We start from the raw sequence: 17,392 nt of genomic DNA on the forward strand, positions 1-17,392 counted from the left end.
CCGCTGTCCTAGGAAACCCTAGCTTTAGAGTAACTGTATCGGCTACAATTTATGGACAGCTTATTTAGCGCCATTTTCGTAATATAATACCTCAAGAGCGCTTTTCTAAGTGATTCTATAGATAAATAAATTTCATTAAAACTATTACATTTGCAATTTGAATAAAACTTTCGTTCATTTCGTTTCGTTATATGTAATAACCCAGAAAAACTTCTTGATTAAAATAAAGCATGTTTTTACTTATGATAGTGTCAGCAATTTTTTACATTTTTATTTTGTGATTGATAAACTCTTTAGCTTCACAAACATCGACAGATGGAATAATTGAAGGAATATAGATGTCCAAATATAGGCAGAATGGTGAATGTTACACAGTGTAAATGACCACTTAAACCAGCCAATGACAGATTATAAGCCCTGTTCATGCCTAGACTTCTATATTCCCTTCTCTCAAATGTTCTCTATCTCTGTTGTAATATGTTAATTGAGAAAATTGTTTATCAAGTTCAAACAGAAAAGTACAGTGCGTTATAATATTAGAATATCCTGTACACATTTATGGAGTGATCCTTAAATTTACTATAATATTGAATATATTTTTTCATGTTTTATTGTTAAATAAAAAGCGGTATTTGACAATTTATTCAACTTACTTAGAATTAATTTTAATAACTCTTAATTTCTTCATAATGTTCACATACTGTTTGTTAAATATGTATCATATTTTCGTTATTATCGTTGTTTTCTCCTGAATGAGTTTAATATAATAGAATGTGGCTCCCGGTCTTTTGAATTGTAGGAAACAAATATGGGGCCACGGAAGGCAGAAACAGTCAAAATGCAACAATTGTTGCGACGAGATCGTTTTTGTCAGTTTAAGAAAGCGGTTTTAAAAAAATGTAAAGTATATGTTTTTGCTAGTTTTTCTGTAATTATAAGTAAAAATATGTTATATTACATTGATTGAAAACCCATTTCATCAAATGAACGTAGTCATGCAGAAAGCAGCCAGTCCACAATAAAAAAATTGATATTGGTGTTATCGGGTGCAATAAAGTAAATTCTATGTTCCGCTAAAAACAGCCAGTAGCTCAATCACAAATAACTATCGACGTACTTAAAAACATGCTGAGCATTTGAGCGATCACAATGAACAATAATAAACATGCTTAAGTTATCGCAGTCATAAGTCAACGAGTGTGTAATCTCTAAGTCGACGCTCGTGTCGGTTTGTTTTTTGTTTTCCTCGTAAAAAGACACAGTTTCCTGGCGAAAAATCGGCGTTTGCTATACAATATATTGCATTTGTAAAGTAGTAAGGAGTATCTAATACAAAAAAGTGGAAATTAAATTACAATTACTATAGCGACTGCTTCTCTTGACAAAAAGCATGATATAATAAATATATAAATAAATAAATAAAAATAGCAGTTTTGGAATATTTTCTATATTTACACCGGTGAAATTCAAATATGTGATTGCGCAGCAGGATTATACGTCACGAAACGTAAATCTTTTGACATTTAATATTAGGTGTTCACGGATGTTTCATTGTGATCGCGAATACGATAAACAACCATGGTGAGAAAGTGTCGTCACGTCGCTTATTCGCACGTCGATAGTTATTTGTGATTGAGCTACAGGTCGCTTTTATACAAATACTGTAATAATCACCTTCTGAAATAGTGATGATTACAAAAACGGCATTTCTCAATCTGCAGAAAACGCCAACAGGACTAGAAAAATCTTACGGTATTTATGTAAATGGGAAGATTAATGCCTCCCAAAATCTGGTTCTCTTAGATAAATACGTAAGTATGTTGATTTTATAAATTCTTTGATATAAAAATACCTATAATAAAAACATTCGTGTTATATACAGAATGTCAAGTCATACATTCAAAGAGGTATTTTTTAATATTCAATCTGACTGTTTTCAGCAAAATGCATATTTTAGGTTAAATGGTCAGCCAGACTTTTAAGGAAATCAATAAAACTCCTTTTGCAAATAATTAAATTATTATAAGAAATGAATTAAGTTGTAAAATAATACGTTCATTACATTATGACACAAAATACAACAGAATTTTACTAGGGCTGTCTGTTTTCTGCAAAATGCACAGTTTATGTTGTGTGGTCAGCCAGACTTAAAAAATCATCAAAACTGGTCAAATACGTAATTAAATTATTTTTTGTTTATTATTTCTCAAAGTAAAAAATCGTTCCAACGGTTGTGTGGATCTGATTATTCATTATTTTCATAAAAGTGCTATTATCTCAGTATACCATTTCTATGACTGGCTGCTGGCTGCTGGCTGCTGGCTGCTGTCTGCATAATTACGTTAGAATATTTGAGCTCAGTATCCCACAAATGACGTTTGTATATTTCTTTTTTCACTCCTGTAAAATTCGTTTATTGTTTATGAGCTCGTGTAGAATCTGCGTTCGCCTCAACTTGAATTGCGCTACACGTGTCTGTTCTCGTTGGAACTAATGATTTGCACGTCTCCATCGTCGGAGTCATCCTTAGGCCTGATTCCTTCGGGGACATAGTCAGGAGACAGCAGGTCGTGTAAGATTCCGTAGATGGCGATGTCGTAGGCGAAGGTGGTGGCTGCGGAAGCGACTATCTTCAGGCCGACCTTGTCCAGCCGGATGCCCCCAGCGATGAGAAAGCCGTCACTGCTGGGGCTATCCTGGGATACCATGACCTTGAAGGCGGTGATCAGGAACTGCTGCTTCTCGTTCGATGTCGGCTGCAGACAAAAGAAAATAACTTAAAGTTGAACGTGGAATATCATGATACTAAATGTTATTAAATATTTGTATATAACCATTTACCGAGTCTACCTGTTTCGAGGCGTACCCGTCTCTTCGTCAAAACACCAATTAAATCAACATGCAAAACCCACTATACACCATCACCATTGTTCTTGCACAAAAATATAAAACCAACACGATATGTATTTTAATAGGCCATACTTGCATGCACTAATTATGTTATGAAAATATTTTACTGTGGGAGAAATAGTTGAAATAAGAGGGAGGGAATGAAGAGTGCTTGTAGTGTTGATTTTATATTTTTGTGCAACAACTATGGTGAACATGTATAGTGGGTTTTGCATGTTCATTTAATTGGCGTCCTGACAAAGAAACGGGTACGTCTCGAAACCAGTAGACATAGAAATGTCGGTAATATACAATATTGGAAAATGTCACTAGTGTAAAATATTTGTGTATGAAAATAGATAAATTCATGAGATGGAACCTACAAACTGAAGAAATTTCTAATAAAATAAAACGTTTGATTATTTTTTTCAAACCTTTAAAAAATATACTAAGGATAAAAGAACTAAAACAATTGTGTTATAGATTGGTAAATTCAATACTGACGTATGGTCTGATTGGCTAGGGAAATTGCACTAAAACGACTATGGCTTCATCAGCTATAGCTCAAAAATCAGTGATAAGAGATATATTGAAAAAACCATACCGATACCCGAGTAATTCGCTCTTCAAAGAATTTTAAGTGCTGGATATTCGTCGACAGTATATTTTGAGATCAGTAGCGGTCACGCATCTCAACAGGGAAAAATATGCAACGGTTTGTCATGTTCATAATACTAGACACTTCAATAAGGATCTGATTCTACAGAGAGGAGTTAATACTTTTTTGGCTTGAGCCTTTGAAGGCAGCAATATTATATAGGCTCGAGGATATATAACCTTATCCCAGATTCATCGAAATGTGGTGGGATTGCCAGGCTGAGGAAGGTGTTGACTGTATTTTTAATCTGTATTGGTCGGAGGGAGTCAGAGACATTGTTGTCGAGTAAAAGGACGTAAGCTGATTTCTTGTTTCACTAGTAATGACTTAGGACTTAGGATATAGAAATTTTGGTATTATTTATGTTTTCATTGTATATTTATTATTTACTTTTAAGACTGAAAAAGCACACATAATAATACAACTGCAATTACTTTTTAATGTTATTATAAAAAAACATAATTTACTGCCTTAGAACGGGGAAGCTATCCCTAGTTAGGCAGTTTAGATGAACCACCAGCAAAAATAAAATATATAAATGTTTACTTTTACTACTTAATTAATTTGTTATATAAATAATTAATAAAAAAAATTGATTATATAAAATTATTTGATAACATTTAATAAAATGTTTGACCACAAAGTTAATTCATTAAATATCAATAATAATAACATGATAATTTATTATTTACAGTATTTATTTTTTTATTAAAAACACATTTGTTTTCACATTCACTTACTTACTATGAAATTTTAGTCTGTGTATGTGTTAACCCTTAAATCGTTTGTGTCCGTTTTATGTGAAAACTACAACATCAACGGTAATTAAAGATACGAACTTTAACGTGGCTGATAACCTGATAAAAAAAACAATAGTAAAGCTTTCTGTTTTACGGATACACAAAACATAAGTGATGTGGCGTAGCTTGTAATTGTGAATGACAGAGTATGTGATGTTTCTATAAATATGTATCAAAACTGTCTTGCAGCAGTCTTGCTACCTCAAAAAATAAATTATTGGTTAATGTTCACATTAATTAGCATATTACTGTACAACAAAGCCTATTTTTGATAATAAGTAAAAAAACAAAGTGAAGGCAAAATGTTAGGATAAATCGTAAGAGCGCAAATATTTATTTAGAAAAATATTAAAAAATATTTCGCTGTTAAACTACATCCTCGCTGCGAATTTAACCAGGGGTCTCAAGCATGTTAGGCAAATGAGCAAACCACTACACTACGAGGTGGAATAATCTTCATAAATATCTTTTTTTAGAATGAAAAATACTTAGAGTAGATAAAAAACGTCCAGGTTCTATTTTGCTAGTTTCAACTTGCCGCTCGGCACTTTACACATAGGCATGCTAGACTTAAAAATGCGTACCCAACAGCTCCACCGGTTAATTTGAAGCAGGTCAGGGGTGGTGCATATCAAACAACCATCGTAGTATTGCAATGTAACGCTACGGAAGAACGTATAAATAAAAAATATACCTTAGTTTAAAAGAGTTTACAGAAATTTGCCTTCCCAAACCTACGATCTCCCTTTCGCGGAACCATTGCCACCGGCTAGGCTACCCGATAGAAACATGACATGGTCGAATGAGTTCGAAACATAGTTTTAGTACATACATCAATCACAGAAGTAATATTGTATGGTGTGAGATATTTGAAATAAAACACTGACCTTAAAGCGCAAAAATTTAATTATATAAACCATTTACAATTATTACAGAAGTGAAATTTAAACTTTATGATTAATTTTGAAAACGGTTTTGTATGAAAAATTTTGTAGACGCGTCGAATCGAAAATTGTGGAAGAATATACAAATAATGTCAGGTTACTTTCATCTCTTCAGACTTTCCATTGGGTATCTGTAATACCGTCCAGTACGTCTCAGCAGGATAGATTGTTCCCGAGAGTATGGGACCAGATCACGGACGGGTCTCTGAAATAATATTTCCCACAACAACAATTTTGCTTCTTGATAAACGTAATTGTAAAGATAAGACACATATTTATTTTTAATACAATCGGATGATACATTTATGGATTGCATCATCTTTGCTTCAGATTTCCTTGAGTGCAATTGAAAATAATGGCAGTGGTTGGATTAAATTTCACTGACAGAATTGTGACAATTAACCGATCCATACTGATATTATAAATGCGAATTTGTGTTGGTTCGCTTGTTTGTGTTTCCTTCACGTCTCTATACTCGATACTTATTTTTTCATCTCGAATTTAAAAAAAGTGCATGTTAACAATGAGCAACATTATTTGAAAATGAGTAGGTGGTAAGGCGGGATATCAAACATAATATATCTAAAGTAAATTCTTTAAATTTCTGTAATTTACGTGATTTGTCTGTGGTTATTTTCGTTTGCTTTTCGTTTTGGTTGCGTTATGCGGTAGGATTTTGGATTTGTGAACATAATAACGATTCGACGTCGCCATTGTCTAACAGATAGTTTTATTTTTTCAATAGCGATAGTTGGAGGAGCGGCAAATCGATACAAGTAACTTCTGTCCCGAAAAATATATCATTCTATCGGAAAATTTCTTATTGCTAAACGACAAAACTAATTAATTACATAACTGATTTCTCCCCAATACAACGTGAGCAAAGCCGCAGATGAAAGCTAGTTAATAAATATGTATTAAAATTTCAATTGGGTTGTGGTCCCGTGGCTAGTGTTGTGAACTCACGGATTGAAGGTCCGAGGTTCGAACCCCACTCTATCCCAACTTGATTTCCATCTTCTATTAGTGAGTTATTTACAACTCATTGAAAATGGCCACCAAAATTGGAATATTTGAGTAAATTATAAGACCGCAAATATAGTATTGTGCGAATGAATGGAATAAAAGTATTTTTTGTAATTTTTAACGTAAAGCAACACTCAAAAATTGCCAAAGTTTTATTGATTTCATGCCAAAACGTGTTCAGGCTGTTATAAAAGCAAAAGGAGGACATACATCCTATTAAATAAAAAATGTTTTATGATTTTACGTCACCTGTAACTTAAAATATTAATAAAATACGTATTATATGATTACCAGGAATTTTATTCCATAAATTCTCACAATACTGTATTTCTTTTTAATTAATACAACAAACAAAAAAAAAACGTAATCAGGAAAAAAAAAGGCGCTACAAAATTAAATTAAAATTAATAAAATGCTTTCAGACAAATGAATCGGATAGATTTAAATTAACTCAAATGACTCGCATGCGATTTCCGCGTTGTTTGTTATCGACCAATCTGTTGGCGGCTTGTCACGGAAGAAGGCTTAGAGAAAATGACATTCGCCGTAGATCAGAAAGAAAGAAAGAATCAGAAAGATCGGTGGCAATTATTTTCAATGTAACAAGGAGCGTTCGTCCACAAAATGTTACCCGTTACAATACATAACCAATGACTGAGACCTGCTACAATAATTAGCAGAACTAATAACGCAGTTCTGCATGCACCGGGTAGTAGTGAAATTCTAAACTTACCTTCGGATAAAGCATATCCAGCGTAACATCCTGATAGGGAAATGTAAAGAATCGACTGTCACTAAGAAGCAGTTCATCACCTGAAAAAAAAAAACATTTTTTTGATTGACAATTTCAACGCCTATCAGTTCACGGTTTACCATTTATTTTTATTCTCAAAGCACTCCTTAATTCCCACCCATAATTCTTCTTTCTTATTTAACTTTTACAGTGTGTCCATACGGCTCGACTGTGGAATCATCTCTCATCCTCTATTAAAGATGTATCTACAGTATAAGGAATATATTTTCATTAATTATTCCATGTCCGCTCCATAGTTGGAGCATATGGTGTCCACAAAGATCCTCCAAGCATCTCTCAGGTTCAGGTTCGCATCCCGTAGTTTTGACACGAACTGCCGACGAACAGTCAGCAGTGGACATCCAGGACGTCGAGAACATGCGCGGTCCGTTCATAGAACGGATGGAACTGTTGGTTCCCTAAACTTTACCGCTAGAATATTTAAAAAATCAAAATGATAATAATAAAAATATATATAATATTGTTTAGTATAATGAACAAATACTAACAATGTTAATTTGTCGATTAATGCAACTAGATCTGTAACGGAGTCGACAAACAATTGATCTAATTTGTAAATGTGACGAAGACACCCCAGCGAACAACTATTCCCTGCTTCGGACAAAAGCTAACTGCGCTTGGGATCTAAAAAATCTCAGCGAATTCATACAGTTCCAAATTGGAGCGGCGTATGGTATTAAAATTCTAAGTCCGCGCACGCGCAGTCCAAATTTTCAATGATTCTGGAAGCAATTTCAAAAAACCGTTCCAAATTCATTATCTCGTTTGCTGTACTGTGTTTTAACAAATTTAGGACTAGAATCGCTTGGCCCAACCGAATGTTGTCTATTGTCACTAAATATAACTCTACTGCGGTATTATAAGAGCACAAAATCGCTTGAATCGATTTTTTTCTTACACTTATTCGAATAAAATAACATAATATTTTAGTTGACCGATAATAATTAGGTCTGTCAGTTTGTTTATATAGATACAGATCACAGATTATACAGAATCCGATTACGCTATTAGTGAAAATCTATTTTAATTAAATATGGCAGACGTGGAAAATATATATCCAAATCTAAATAATATGTGTAATGGTGTTTTAAAATCTTTGATAGTTAAAAGTTTTGCGTCGCGAACGTTTGCCGAAAAAAAACTTGTTATTCAAAATGGTAAACCTACGCCAAATTTAAAAATAATAACAAAAACAAAATCATGTGACCGACATTTTTCGAATTCCGTATATACAAAAACTTGGTGGATTTGTGGTTTTGGACAAGTGTCAAGATTATATGTTGGCCGTGTTTTTTGTTTTTAACTAACAATTTGAATACGTGGAATAAACAAGGATTTTGTGATTAAAATAATCTCATTAAATCTGCAAAAAGACACGAGCGTTTCCAACATCATATCGATTCATGTTTTAAACTCAAGCGTTTCAATAAAGAAAACAGAATAGAAATTTGTTTAAGTGAACTACATAAAATAATTATCGTTATTTACAACAAAACAGTTGCAGCTTATATATATACGAGTATTATATCCAAACTCATAGATGTTGTATGTTTTCTTTCAAAACAAGAGTTGACTTTTAGAGGACATCGTGAATTATCCAATTCTTCAAACAGGGGAAATTATATAGAACTATTATACCGAATGAGCAGTTGCGATAGCCAGTTAAGTATCTCAACATAAGTCCCATGGATTTGGAACTTGTGACTCAATAAATTGATAATGCTTATAAATATGTTTTTTGGGAATAAATAAAATAAAAGATAAGCGAATATATATTTTGTAAGTAAAATAAGTATTTGCGTTTCTATAATTTACCTAAATATTTTAATTTTGGGGTTCATTTTTTACGAGTTGTAACGCATGGTATACTAGACTTATGTACGTATTTATGTACTTTTTAGATATGTATGTACATATTGCTTCCCTAGCCGAAAATCTCACCGCACGCCCCTGGTCGAGAACCTGATGCCTTGTTAAGTAGGTGAGCGTGGTTAAGGCTCTCAGGGGGCATTCGCAGCACATAGCAAAGCCAACCGTATCGCCTCCGCTTGATGACAGTTGTCACCGGAGTTTGTTGCGTTCGTTCTCTTATTACTTAATTCCTCACAAAGTCAAACCACCGCACACCCAATATTCTTCTGAGACACCTATTCTCAAAACGCAGAATTTAACTATTTTGGGCCCTAGTGAGGTGTCACGATTCGCATGCGTAGAGGAGATTGTGTGATTCGCAGCATTTGGTTTTCACTGAGTAAATATCCGATCTCCAGATAGCCTTCATACTGTTTAATGTGGCGCCTGCTATTCCTAGCCGCACTCCCAGTTCTTTTTTAAAGCTGCCATTTAATTTAGAAATATATAAGATGTAAGGAATCAGAGAATTTATTAGGGATATTGATCTAAATATTATGCAATTTCATTGAATCATTTATAAATCGATTATACTTTTTATGAAATATGTACATATATTTTTGAAATTTTTTATTTTCATATTAACGTTAACTGAAAACATTTTTTTTTTTTTGGCCATAACTGTTTTTCTATTTCTTCAATATTATTTTTATTTATGGGAAACATATTTGATCACCATATTTGCCGCAACACATCAGTTTCTTAAAACAGGCATTTGCCCATATAAGAACCGATTGCAACATTAGGCAGACTTGCCGACCCTTAATATACTGAGCCTATTTTTAGAACAAGCCAAATTTGTCAGTGGTTTTTGTGCCATTTTATAAAATATAAAATGCACGTGTAAATAAATAAATATCTCTTTTAATCACGTCTGAAGAAACATTTCCTATTTCTTCCTTAATCTATTTTCCTTTCATCTGACATTAGATTTTCTCACTGAAGATTACAATTGATATTGATTAATTTACATACAAATTTGCTATTTATATTTTTGAAACATTTTTTTCAAATTACATTATTTTCTTTAGAATAATCTTTTGAAATTACACCTTTGATTTCATTCGTTGGTTGGAAAAAAATATCATCCGGCAATAGCCCGCTATTGTGTACTTGTGTAATTGGTGTAATTGGTGTAATTGTGTAATTGGTGTAATTGGACAATCAAGTTTAGGGAAAAAAGTAAACAATATTTTAAACATCAAACACAATCTAAATTAATTACTAAATCAGATTAAAGTTTCAATTTGTTCACAGCGATCCAATGAAATATTATTAAGCATTCAAAAACATCAGTTTTACAAATCTATAGATTTTTAACAGGTCCTTGTGTAGTCGGGCAATAACTTATGTTTTTATATAAGTAATAAATTAAAATACTTGCTATCCTTTTTTCGTTAATTTGACCAATCAGCGCTTTCACCTAACGTTTAACATGCATCTACCGGGCATCTTCAGGTAAGTAAACATTATACGGAGAAAAGCATTTACGCAAAACGAAATATTAGTACATTAAAAAAAATCGAGAACGATACATAATAATTCTGTGTAAAATAATGTCTTATTGGCGGTGTACAGTAGCGGAGGATTTTATCATATAAAAATATGTATTGTTTTTTATCGTCCTGGGTAGGGTAAAACTACGGGGGCTGATAGTAATGTTATTTCCATTGTCTGTTAATTTATTACAATTCTATTGCTCTTCTTTTTTATTATATTTATTCCTAAAATTTCAAAACCTTTTAATTTTGGAACTATATTTTTAAGTTGAGTTTTTAAATTAATTTTCGATTCCTCGAAATCATGTTTAAATTATTTTAATATATATATTTTTTATTTTATAAATTTATTGCAAAAAATAGTATACACACTTACAGGGAATCTATATAAAACTAATTAATGTAAAATGAAAACGGAGTGTTCTCTGTTTATGATAGACTCCATCTAACATGGCTCAGTCTGTTCTAAGATGGAGATTTTTTTATCTTTAGAGCATAAGTAGTCCTAAAATACTAATGAAACAATAACATAAAAAAGAAAAACTAAAACTACTTAATAATAAATGCCTAGCTTATCAAATGTAAGAAATTAAAAATCGTTATTATACAAATATAAAGTACTCGTATATATATGTGCCATGTTACTTTGTTACTTAAACAAAAATAATAAAAAACAAATATAAAGCAATGAAATACATAAAAATATAAATAATGTGTGTACCGATTATATAAAGTAATCCCTTTTTTTTTCTTCTTAGTTCTTGTGTAGTACAGCGGACATATTGTAGTTTTTGTGTAGTAAAGCGGACATATTGTAACGACGAAAATATTTAAAAAAACACATATTCGGTGGCATCCAAACCCTATAAAAATGGTTTAATATGCCCTTGTACAGTCTTTCTCTTTTATGGAACAATTGGATGGGGAGGAACCTACAATAATCCTATAAAACCTTTAGAAACCGTAAAAAAAACTAATTATTAAAATTATAGTTCATAAAAATTCAACTTTTCCCTCCAACCAATTATTTCGGCTAGCTAAATTTTTGAAGCTACGAGAAATCTATTGCCAGGAATATCTTAAATATTTTTTCATGCGCCAACATTATTTTCCGAAATTTTCAAAAGATCTAGTCAAAAATTAAACAGTTTACTTGAAATGCCTTATGGTAAATCCAGAATTGGGAAAAAACACTATTTTTTCATAGCTCCAAAACAGTTCAATGCATTTCAGAACAATATGATAGAGATAAATTAATTGAATTTGTTTCGATTTGAATTTTGTTTGGAATTTTTATTAAGCTTCTTTTTTCAATGAATCGCATATTATATTTTTACTATAATTTTCTCATTTTTATTGACTAAAAATTGTTTTCTAATATTAGCACTTATTTTTTAATTTTTGATATCTATCTTATTTATCCAGTATCCTTTATTGAAATTATAAATAAAATATATACCCACACACAGGCCATGCCTTTAAGGAGGTTTTTTTTGTGATTATATAATAGTATTTTTAGTATTTGTAACTTATGTATACCTATTATAAAGCGCAAAAAAGTTATGATAAATATTTAAAAAAAACGAAATAATTATGCATGTAGGTAATAAAAATACAAAAAAAACAATTAAAAGTAAACATGATGCACGACTATTAATACCAACGTAAACAGTCAAGATAAGGATTTTTAAAATCAAAATTGAAAAATATTGACCAAATAAAAAATAAAGAACCTCTTTGAGAAATGTTAGTCAAAACAATTGATTGTTATGACCAATTATCAGTGAAATTAAAGATTCTATGGAATACATAATACATCAATTTGAATTTATGTAGATATAAACGTACGTCAACAGTTTCAATAATCAAAATTTTTCCCAAGAGAATGGAAGATCAACGATTTCTCTAAGGTTATTGAGTGTTTTTGACGTACATTTGTTTACTAAAATAGATAGCAATTCATTAATTTTGATTATCTCCAATTTAATATTTTTTTTAATTTTTAAGAATTTAAATTGTATATATCTTGATAGTTTTATCTTTTTTCACTAGGTATTTTTGTATTATTTAATTAAGTACTCATTGTTCTTTGGCATATTATTTATTACTCTCATTTCTTAATATAGTATAGAGTAAGTTTTTAGAAACCATATCTCAATTATCATTTCAATTTTTATTTTTTTATTGATTTCAATGATACCATTTTTTATATTTTTTATAGAGTCTTTATTCAATAAAATACACACATCATTACAATATTAATACACCATGTAAAGAAAACAAAGTATTAAAACATATTTGGTCCCGTTTGTCATCGGGTGCTCAGACATTAGTTTTGATTAAGAATCAAATAAAGCAGTACAGACAATACTGTATACACATAAAATAATGAACATATATTTTTTTTGATACTTTAAAACATTTCATACTCGTATATTATTAAGAAAACAAAAAAGAAAAAACTGAACAAAACTAGATTAAAAGGGTTTTAAATATATATTTTTTAAAAGAAGGATAATTATGAAAAATAACACAATTAAAATTAAAGAATAGCCATTTTTGTTTTGCCACATGATTTTGTATGAATCTAAATCTATATAATTTGTATTTTAATATTTATATCTAATTATGCCTTTTTTTATTGTCTTTTTTGGAATTTTATTATTTATTACTTATACTTTGTTTTTCTGGATTGTTATTCTATCGCATCACATGTCGTTATAATTTGATTGAATTAATTTTACTATGTGTATTTTATTGTTAATTATTATGGTTTGATACTGCCACAGCCTAAAAGCCTTAAACAGTTCATTAATATTTATTCGAGTGTAATTTTGAATGAACAAATAAATAAATACATGTATAAGGACAGACAAAGACAGTAAAATAATGGTATGCTCAGAATAATAATTTGCTCCTGCATACAGATATGTCTTTTCGCTCTATTGCATATAACAAAAGCGCTCCAAATTTTTGGTTTAACAACATATGTGTAACGGATGGTTTCGGTTTGCGCTTGCAATTCTCGACCTGAGGCTTGTATTGCTGTAAATTGTAGCTGATTCCATGATTGATTATCACATAATTGTTTTTGTTCGTATGGGTGACTCAGTAAGCGGGTGGCGTATTTACTTTGAGATATGCAGCATGTAAAAAAAACACGACTTAAATATGAGACTTCGAGCTAAGCCATGCCAATCCTTCTTCCCCTCACACTGTGTTGATGGTTAAGAGATCCACAAAAGGTGAGAAAATATTTCTCAAAGAACTTTTAGTTTTGCAACGAATTTACTAATCTACACATTCTAAACATTGGGACATAAAAACAAAATTTGCTGTTGGAAGATTTCATAAATAGCAAATTTTGGCTTCTGGTGACAAGGATAGGAACATGAAACTAAATATATTGCAACAGAGACGGGACATTATTGCATATTGTACTTAATATTGCATATTCATCCAATATACATCTCAACTGAAGTAGGTGCAAGGTTATGAGATTCTTTCGTCTGGAAAATCCAATATGAAATATTATCTTCTGTGTCTAGTATACGAGATTTAGGTATTATACTTGACACAACTTTCCTTTACAACTCATATTGAACATGTTATCAATCAATCCTTAAAAGACCTTGGATTTTTTAACAGAACACATCTGACTTTAAATATATCAATACACTTAAAACTCTCTTCTGTTCCCTAGTTCGCCCACACCTAGAGTATTCCTCTATTATCTGGTCTCCATATTATGATATTCACATCGATTTTTAAGAAAGATAGGCTGGGGGTTGGGCTTATCCAGAGACCAATATACGTATAATGAGTTGGAAACTAGCTTTGTTATATATTCTCTTCAAGACCATCGAAATAAATCCGACCTTCTATTCTTACTTTAAATTCTTAATTCACCTTAGATACGCCCGAACTGCTGATCTCAATAAAATTGAATATCTCAACTAGAAACCTCAGACAAAATTTACTCTTTCATACCGATAACCATAGAACTAACTATGGTTTTCATTCCCCTATGCCCAGAATTCTTAGGTCTGCCAACAAACATACCAGTCTTGATTTCTTTGATAACAAGTTGTCTTTTTTCATATGATTACTGAATCAAATTCTCTCTCTCCAGCTTCCACTTCCACAAAGTCTACTATATAGCATTGTGTCTTTCTACTTTCTTTTGTAATAACTTTCTTTGTATAAATATGTTCTTAAAAATGCCCATTGGGCGTATGTATAAATAAATAAATAGTTATTTTAAAAATGCATACAAGGTAAATTATTTTCGTTCCGCATTAAGTTCTCTAAAAAAGACAGATTGAAAGATTAATCTATTTCAACATGAGAATATCGATTAATTTAGTTTACCAAAGAGAGACGTGATTTTTACCTGGTATTCTAAATCCTTTGGTATATTCGAAAGAGTAAGAGTTGTTCTTTTCCAATTCTTTATCTTCAAAAATTGACGATATTCCTCTTCTCAGATTCTGGATGCTGTAAAGCCTTTCTTCTTTTTCAGCAACTATTTCTTCTATGGAAGTGCATTCTTGCGGAGAAGCAATTAGAGAAATCAACACCAATAATAAATTGGTCTTAGCGACCATATTAAGAACAACACTTTGACATTGAAAACTGGTGTGTCACCAGACCGAAAACACTATTTACACCAATGAAATAAGTATTTATTCACTGTTTAACGTAGATACCAGATGGTTATGTTAGGTTTGTATGTTTCGGGAGATGTTGCTTGTATTTGTAAAAATACTTTATCGTTAGCTGTTTTCTGATGATTTTTCGTTCACTGCTCACATATTTAATCATTCTTTATCACTTAAACCACTTTTACACCTTTCTACATAAAGAAAAATATCTTCTTTATTAGCCATTCAGAGATCGTAATACTTTATATGACTCGATGTGGGTACACAACTTCGCAAGAGAATTAGAAGTAAAGCGGGAACAATAAATATCGGCAAATCCGTTTATCTGCCAAAAATGATAATGATGTGATTAGATACGGCCAACCGGTTGAGATTATTTCGTGTTATGGACGATGGATTAATTAATGTACTGTTTTTACAAATATTTATTTATTTATTTAATTATATAACGATACATATTACAAAAAAAACGTATCTCAAGCTCTATGAGGCCATGAGCCCTGTGTTGAGTTTAGAAACAACATAATCTCAAAAAGTATGACCATGTATCACTCTTTCGCTTTGAACTCAAGTGGCTTCGTTTTTATCAGCGCGTAAACATTTAATCTCTCTCATTTCTTTAAAATATTCTTCACAACCCTTGCCTTCTGAAATATATTACTAAGAATTTCATTTACCTTTCTGATCATTTCACTTCGCTTTGCTCAGGAGAGAACACTTTCCATTCCTCGACATAGCACATCATTTTTCAGCTATTCTTTTTCCATTCAAGGTGCTAAAATTTGGAATGAGCTACCTCTTCATATAAAAAATGCACCTTGGTACAAATGGCTAGTGAGATACTTTCAAGAAACACCTGAAACAATAATATATCCTCAGAATCCGGAATTCCCTGTATTTTACTGTTTTTTAAATAAATATTTTTATCCCTTTTCTTTCTTTGGTTCCTCTTTCTCTCTCTTTATCTTCCTTCCAAACTCATTGTCTGATTCCACATTCCTCATTCTACAACATAATGTACTTTTTAAAAGTTAATATGTGCAAGCCTTATCTCCTCATTAAAAAACAGCGGTTATTTTGAATTAATTAGTTTTTTTTTCATGTATGTATCTTTTGATAGATATATTCGTTACTTTGTACCAACTATTCTTTAACCAGTCTGTTTTTTGGTTGGCTAGAAGATATTGCTTTTAGAAGTCCGCCAAAGTACTTATTCTTTGTACTTGAAGTTTTTAATAATAATAATAATGGAAAGTAAAAGCATGGATATTATAAAAGAATACTAAAAATAAAAATTATTGCATAAACAGACATTTGAATAAACATCTGGACAACACGCTTAATAGTTTATAAATCTATGCAATATCTAGCCGCAGTCTCCTGCAATAGTCTCTTCCCTTAGACAAAATCCAAACTTGTACAATTATCATGAAAATGACTTTTGTTTTGGAGAACTTAATTCAATTCAATTAATGTATTGAAAAATAACTTATACATTACAAACAAAAATTCCAGACGTACATATTATAAACAGAAAAAAATACATGAAAGAGACTCTTGCTAAAGTAGGAGGAAAATACTGCACCGGAAAACCCCTTCAGATACATGGAACAGATCAACATCCAGAGCGATGTTGTTGAGCATTTCATCATTTCCCTATCTGCATCAAGTGCAGCGTATCTATATCATTTTCTTTGCATAGAAGGTAGGATGATCAGTCTAACGCTTCAGTTATCAGTATAGGAACATTGAAGTGTTGCAGTGTAGAACCTAGAACCATCTTTAAAACCAATATTTTATGTGTGTCTAAATGCTTGCAGACATGCTGGATCTCCTCCCTAGAGAGTTATTTAGATATATTTTTATAGAAGTGGCCACTTTACAAACTGCGTAACATTCACTCAGCTCCTTTAGCAGATGGAAGAGTTGAGGAAGTGTGGAAGTTTAAACATAGGCAGAATGGTACATGTTACACAATGTGTAAAGTGACCACTCAAACTAGCCAATTGCAGTTCATAAGCCCTGTAAACGCCTAGACTTCCATTATCATTTTTTTCCCTCTCTTAACATATTTTTTTTTTGAAAAAAGACATATTTGATTTATTTATTTATATATTTATTCACACTCTTTATCATAATACAATTCCATGTTCACTTTGCCGAGCTAACAACGGTACTTACCCCGTT

General features: G+C 31.4%; 2 protein-coding genes across 4 annotated transcripts in view; one reads left to right on the plus strand and one right to left on the minus strand.

Annotated features, from left to right (window-relative positions):
• The window catches only part of LOC148275608 (protein Wnt-5b-like), a 160,186-nt gene that overhangs the window by 23,692 nt on the left and 119,102 nt on the right, over positions 1-17,392 (plus strand). The gene's annotated exons all lie outside the window — the stretch shown is intronic.
• Positions 42-15,458, minus strand: LOC148275609 (uncharacterized). 3 transcript variants are annotated; one of them, XM_088235474.1, is made up of 3 exons: positions 14,935-15,458; positions 7,051-7,130; positions 42-2,756 (listed from the first exon to the last, which is right to left on the minus strand). In XM_088235474.1, the coding sequence occupies exons 1-3, from the start codon at positions 15,146-15,148 to the stop codon at positions 2,466-2,468; spliced, it is 585 nt and encodes a 194-aa protein (XP_088091600.1). In that variant the 5' UTR covers positions 15,149-15,458; the 3' UTR covers positions 42-2,465. The 3 variants fall into 3 exon arrangements, with proteins under 3 accessions (XP_088091600.1, XP_088091601.1, XP_088091602.1); XM_088235475.1 differs by lacking the exon at positions 14,935-15,458 and adding an exon at positions 7,620-7,706; XM_088235476.1 differs by lacking the exons at positions 7,051-7,130; positions 14,935-15,458 and adding an exon at positions 5,393-5,730.

Source organism: Micrasema longulum, unplaced genomic scaffold (genome assembly GCF_059751315.1).
Source record: "Micrasema longulum isolate JH-2025_06_02 unplaced genomic scaffold, ASM5975131v1 h1tg001379l, whole genome shotgun sequence".
NCBI classification, from domain to species: Eukaryota; Metazoa; Arthropoda; class Insecta; order Trichoptera; family Brachycentridae; genus Micrasema; species Micrasema longulum.

Excerpts from the sequence above, each read along its gene's own strand:
- LOC148275609 (XM_088235474.1), bottom strand. The coding sequence starts at position 15,148 with ATGGTCGCTAAGACCAATTTATTATTGGTGTTGATTTCTCTAATTGCT. Across the intron at positions 7,131-14,934 it reads CAAAGGATTTAGAATACCAG|GTGATGAACTGCTTCTTAGT; the intron begins GTAAAAATCACG and ends TTTTTTTTTCAG. Across the intron at positions 2,757-7,050 it reads TGGATATGCTTTATCCGAAG|CCGACATCGAACGAGAAGCA; the intron begins GTAAGTTTAGAA and ends TTTTGTCTGCAG.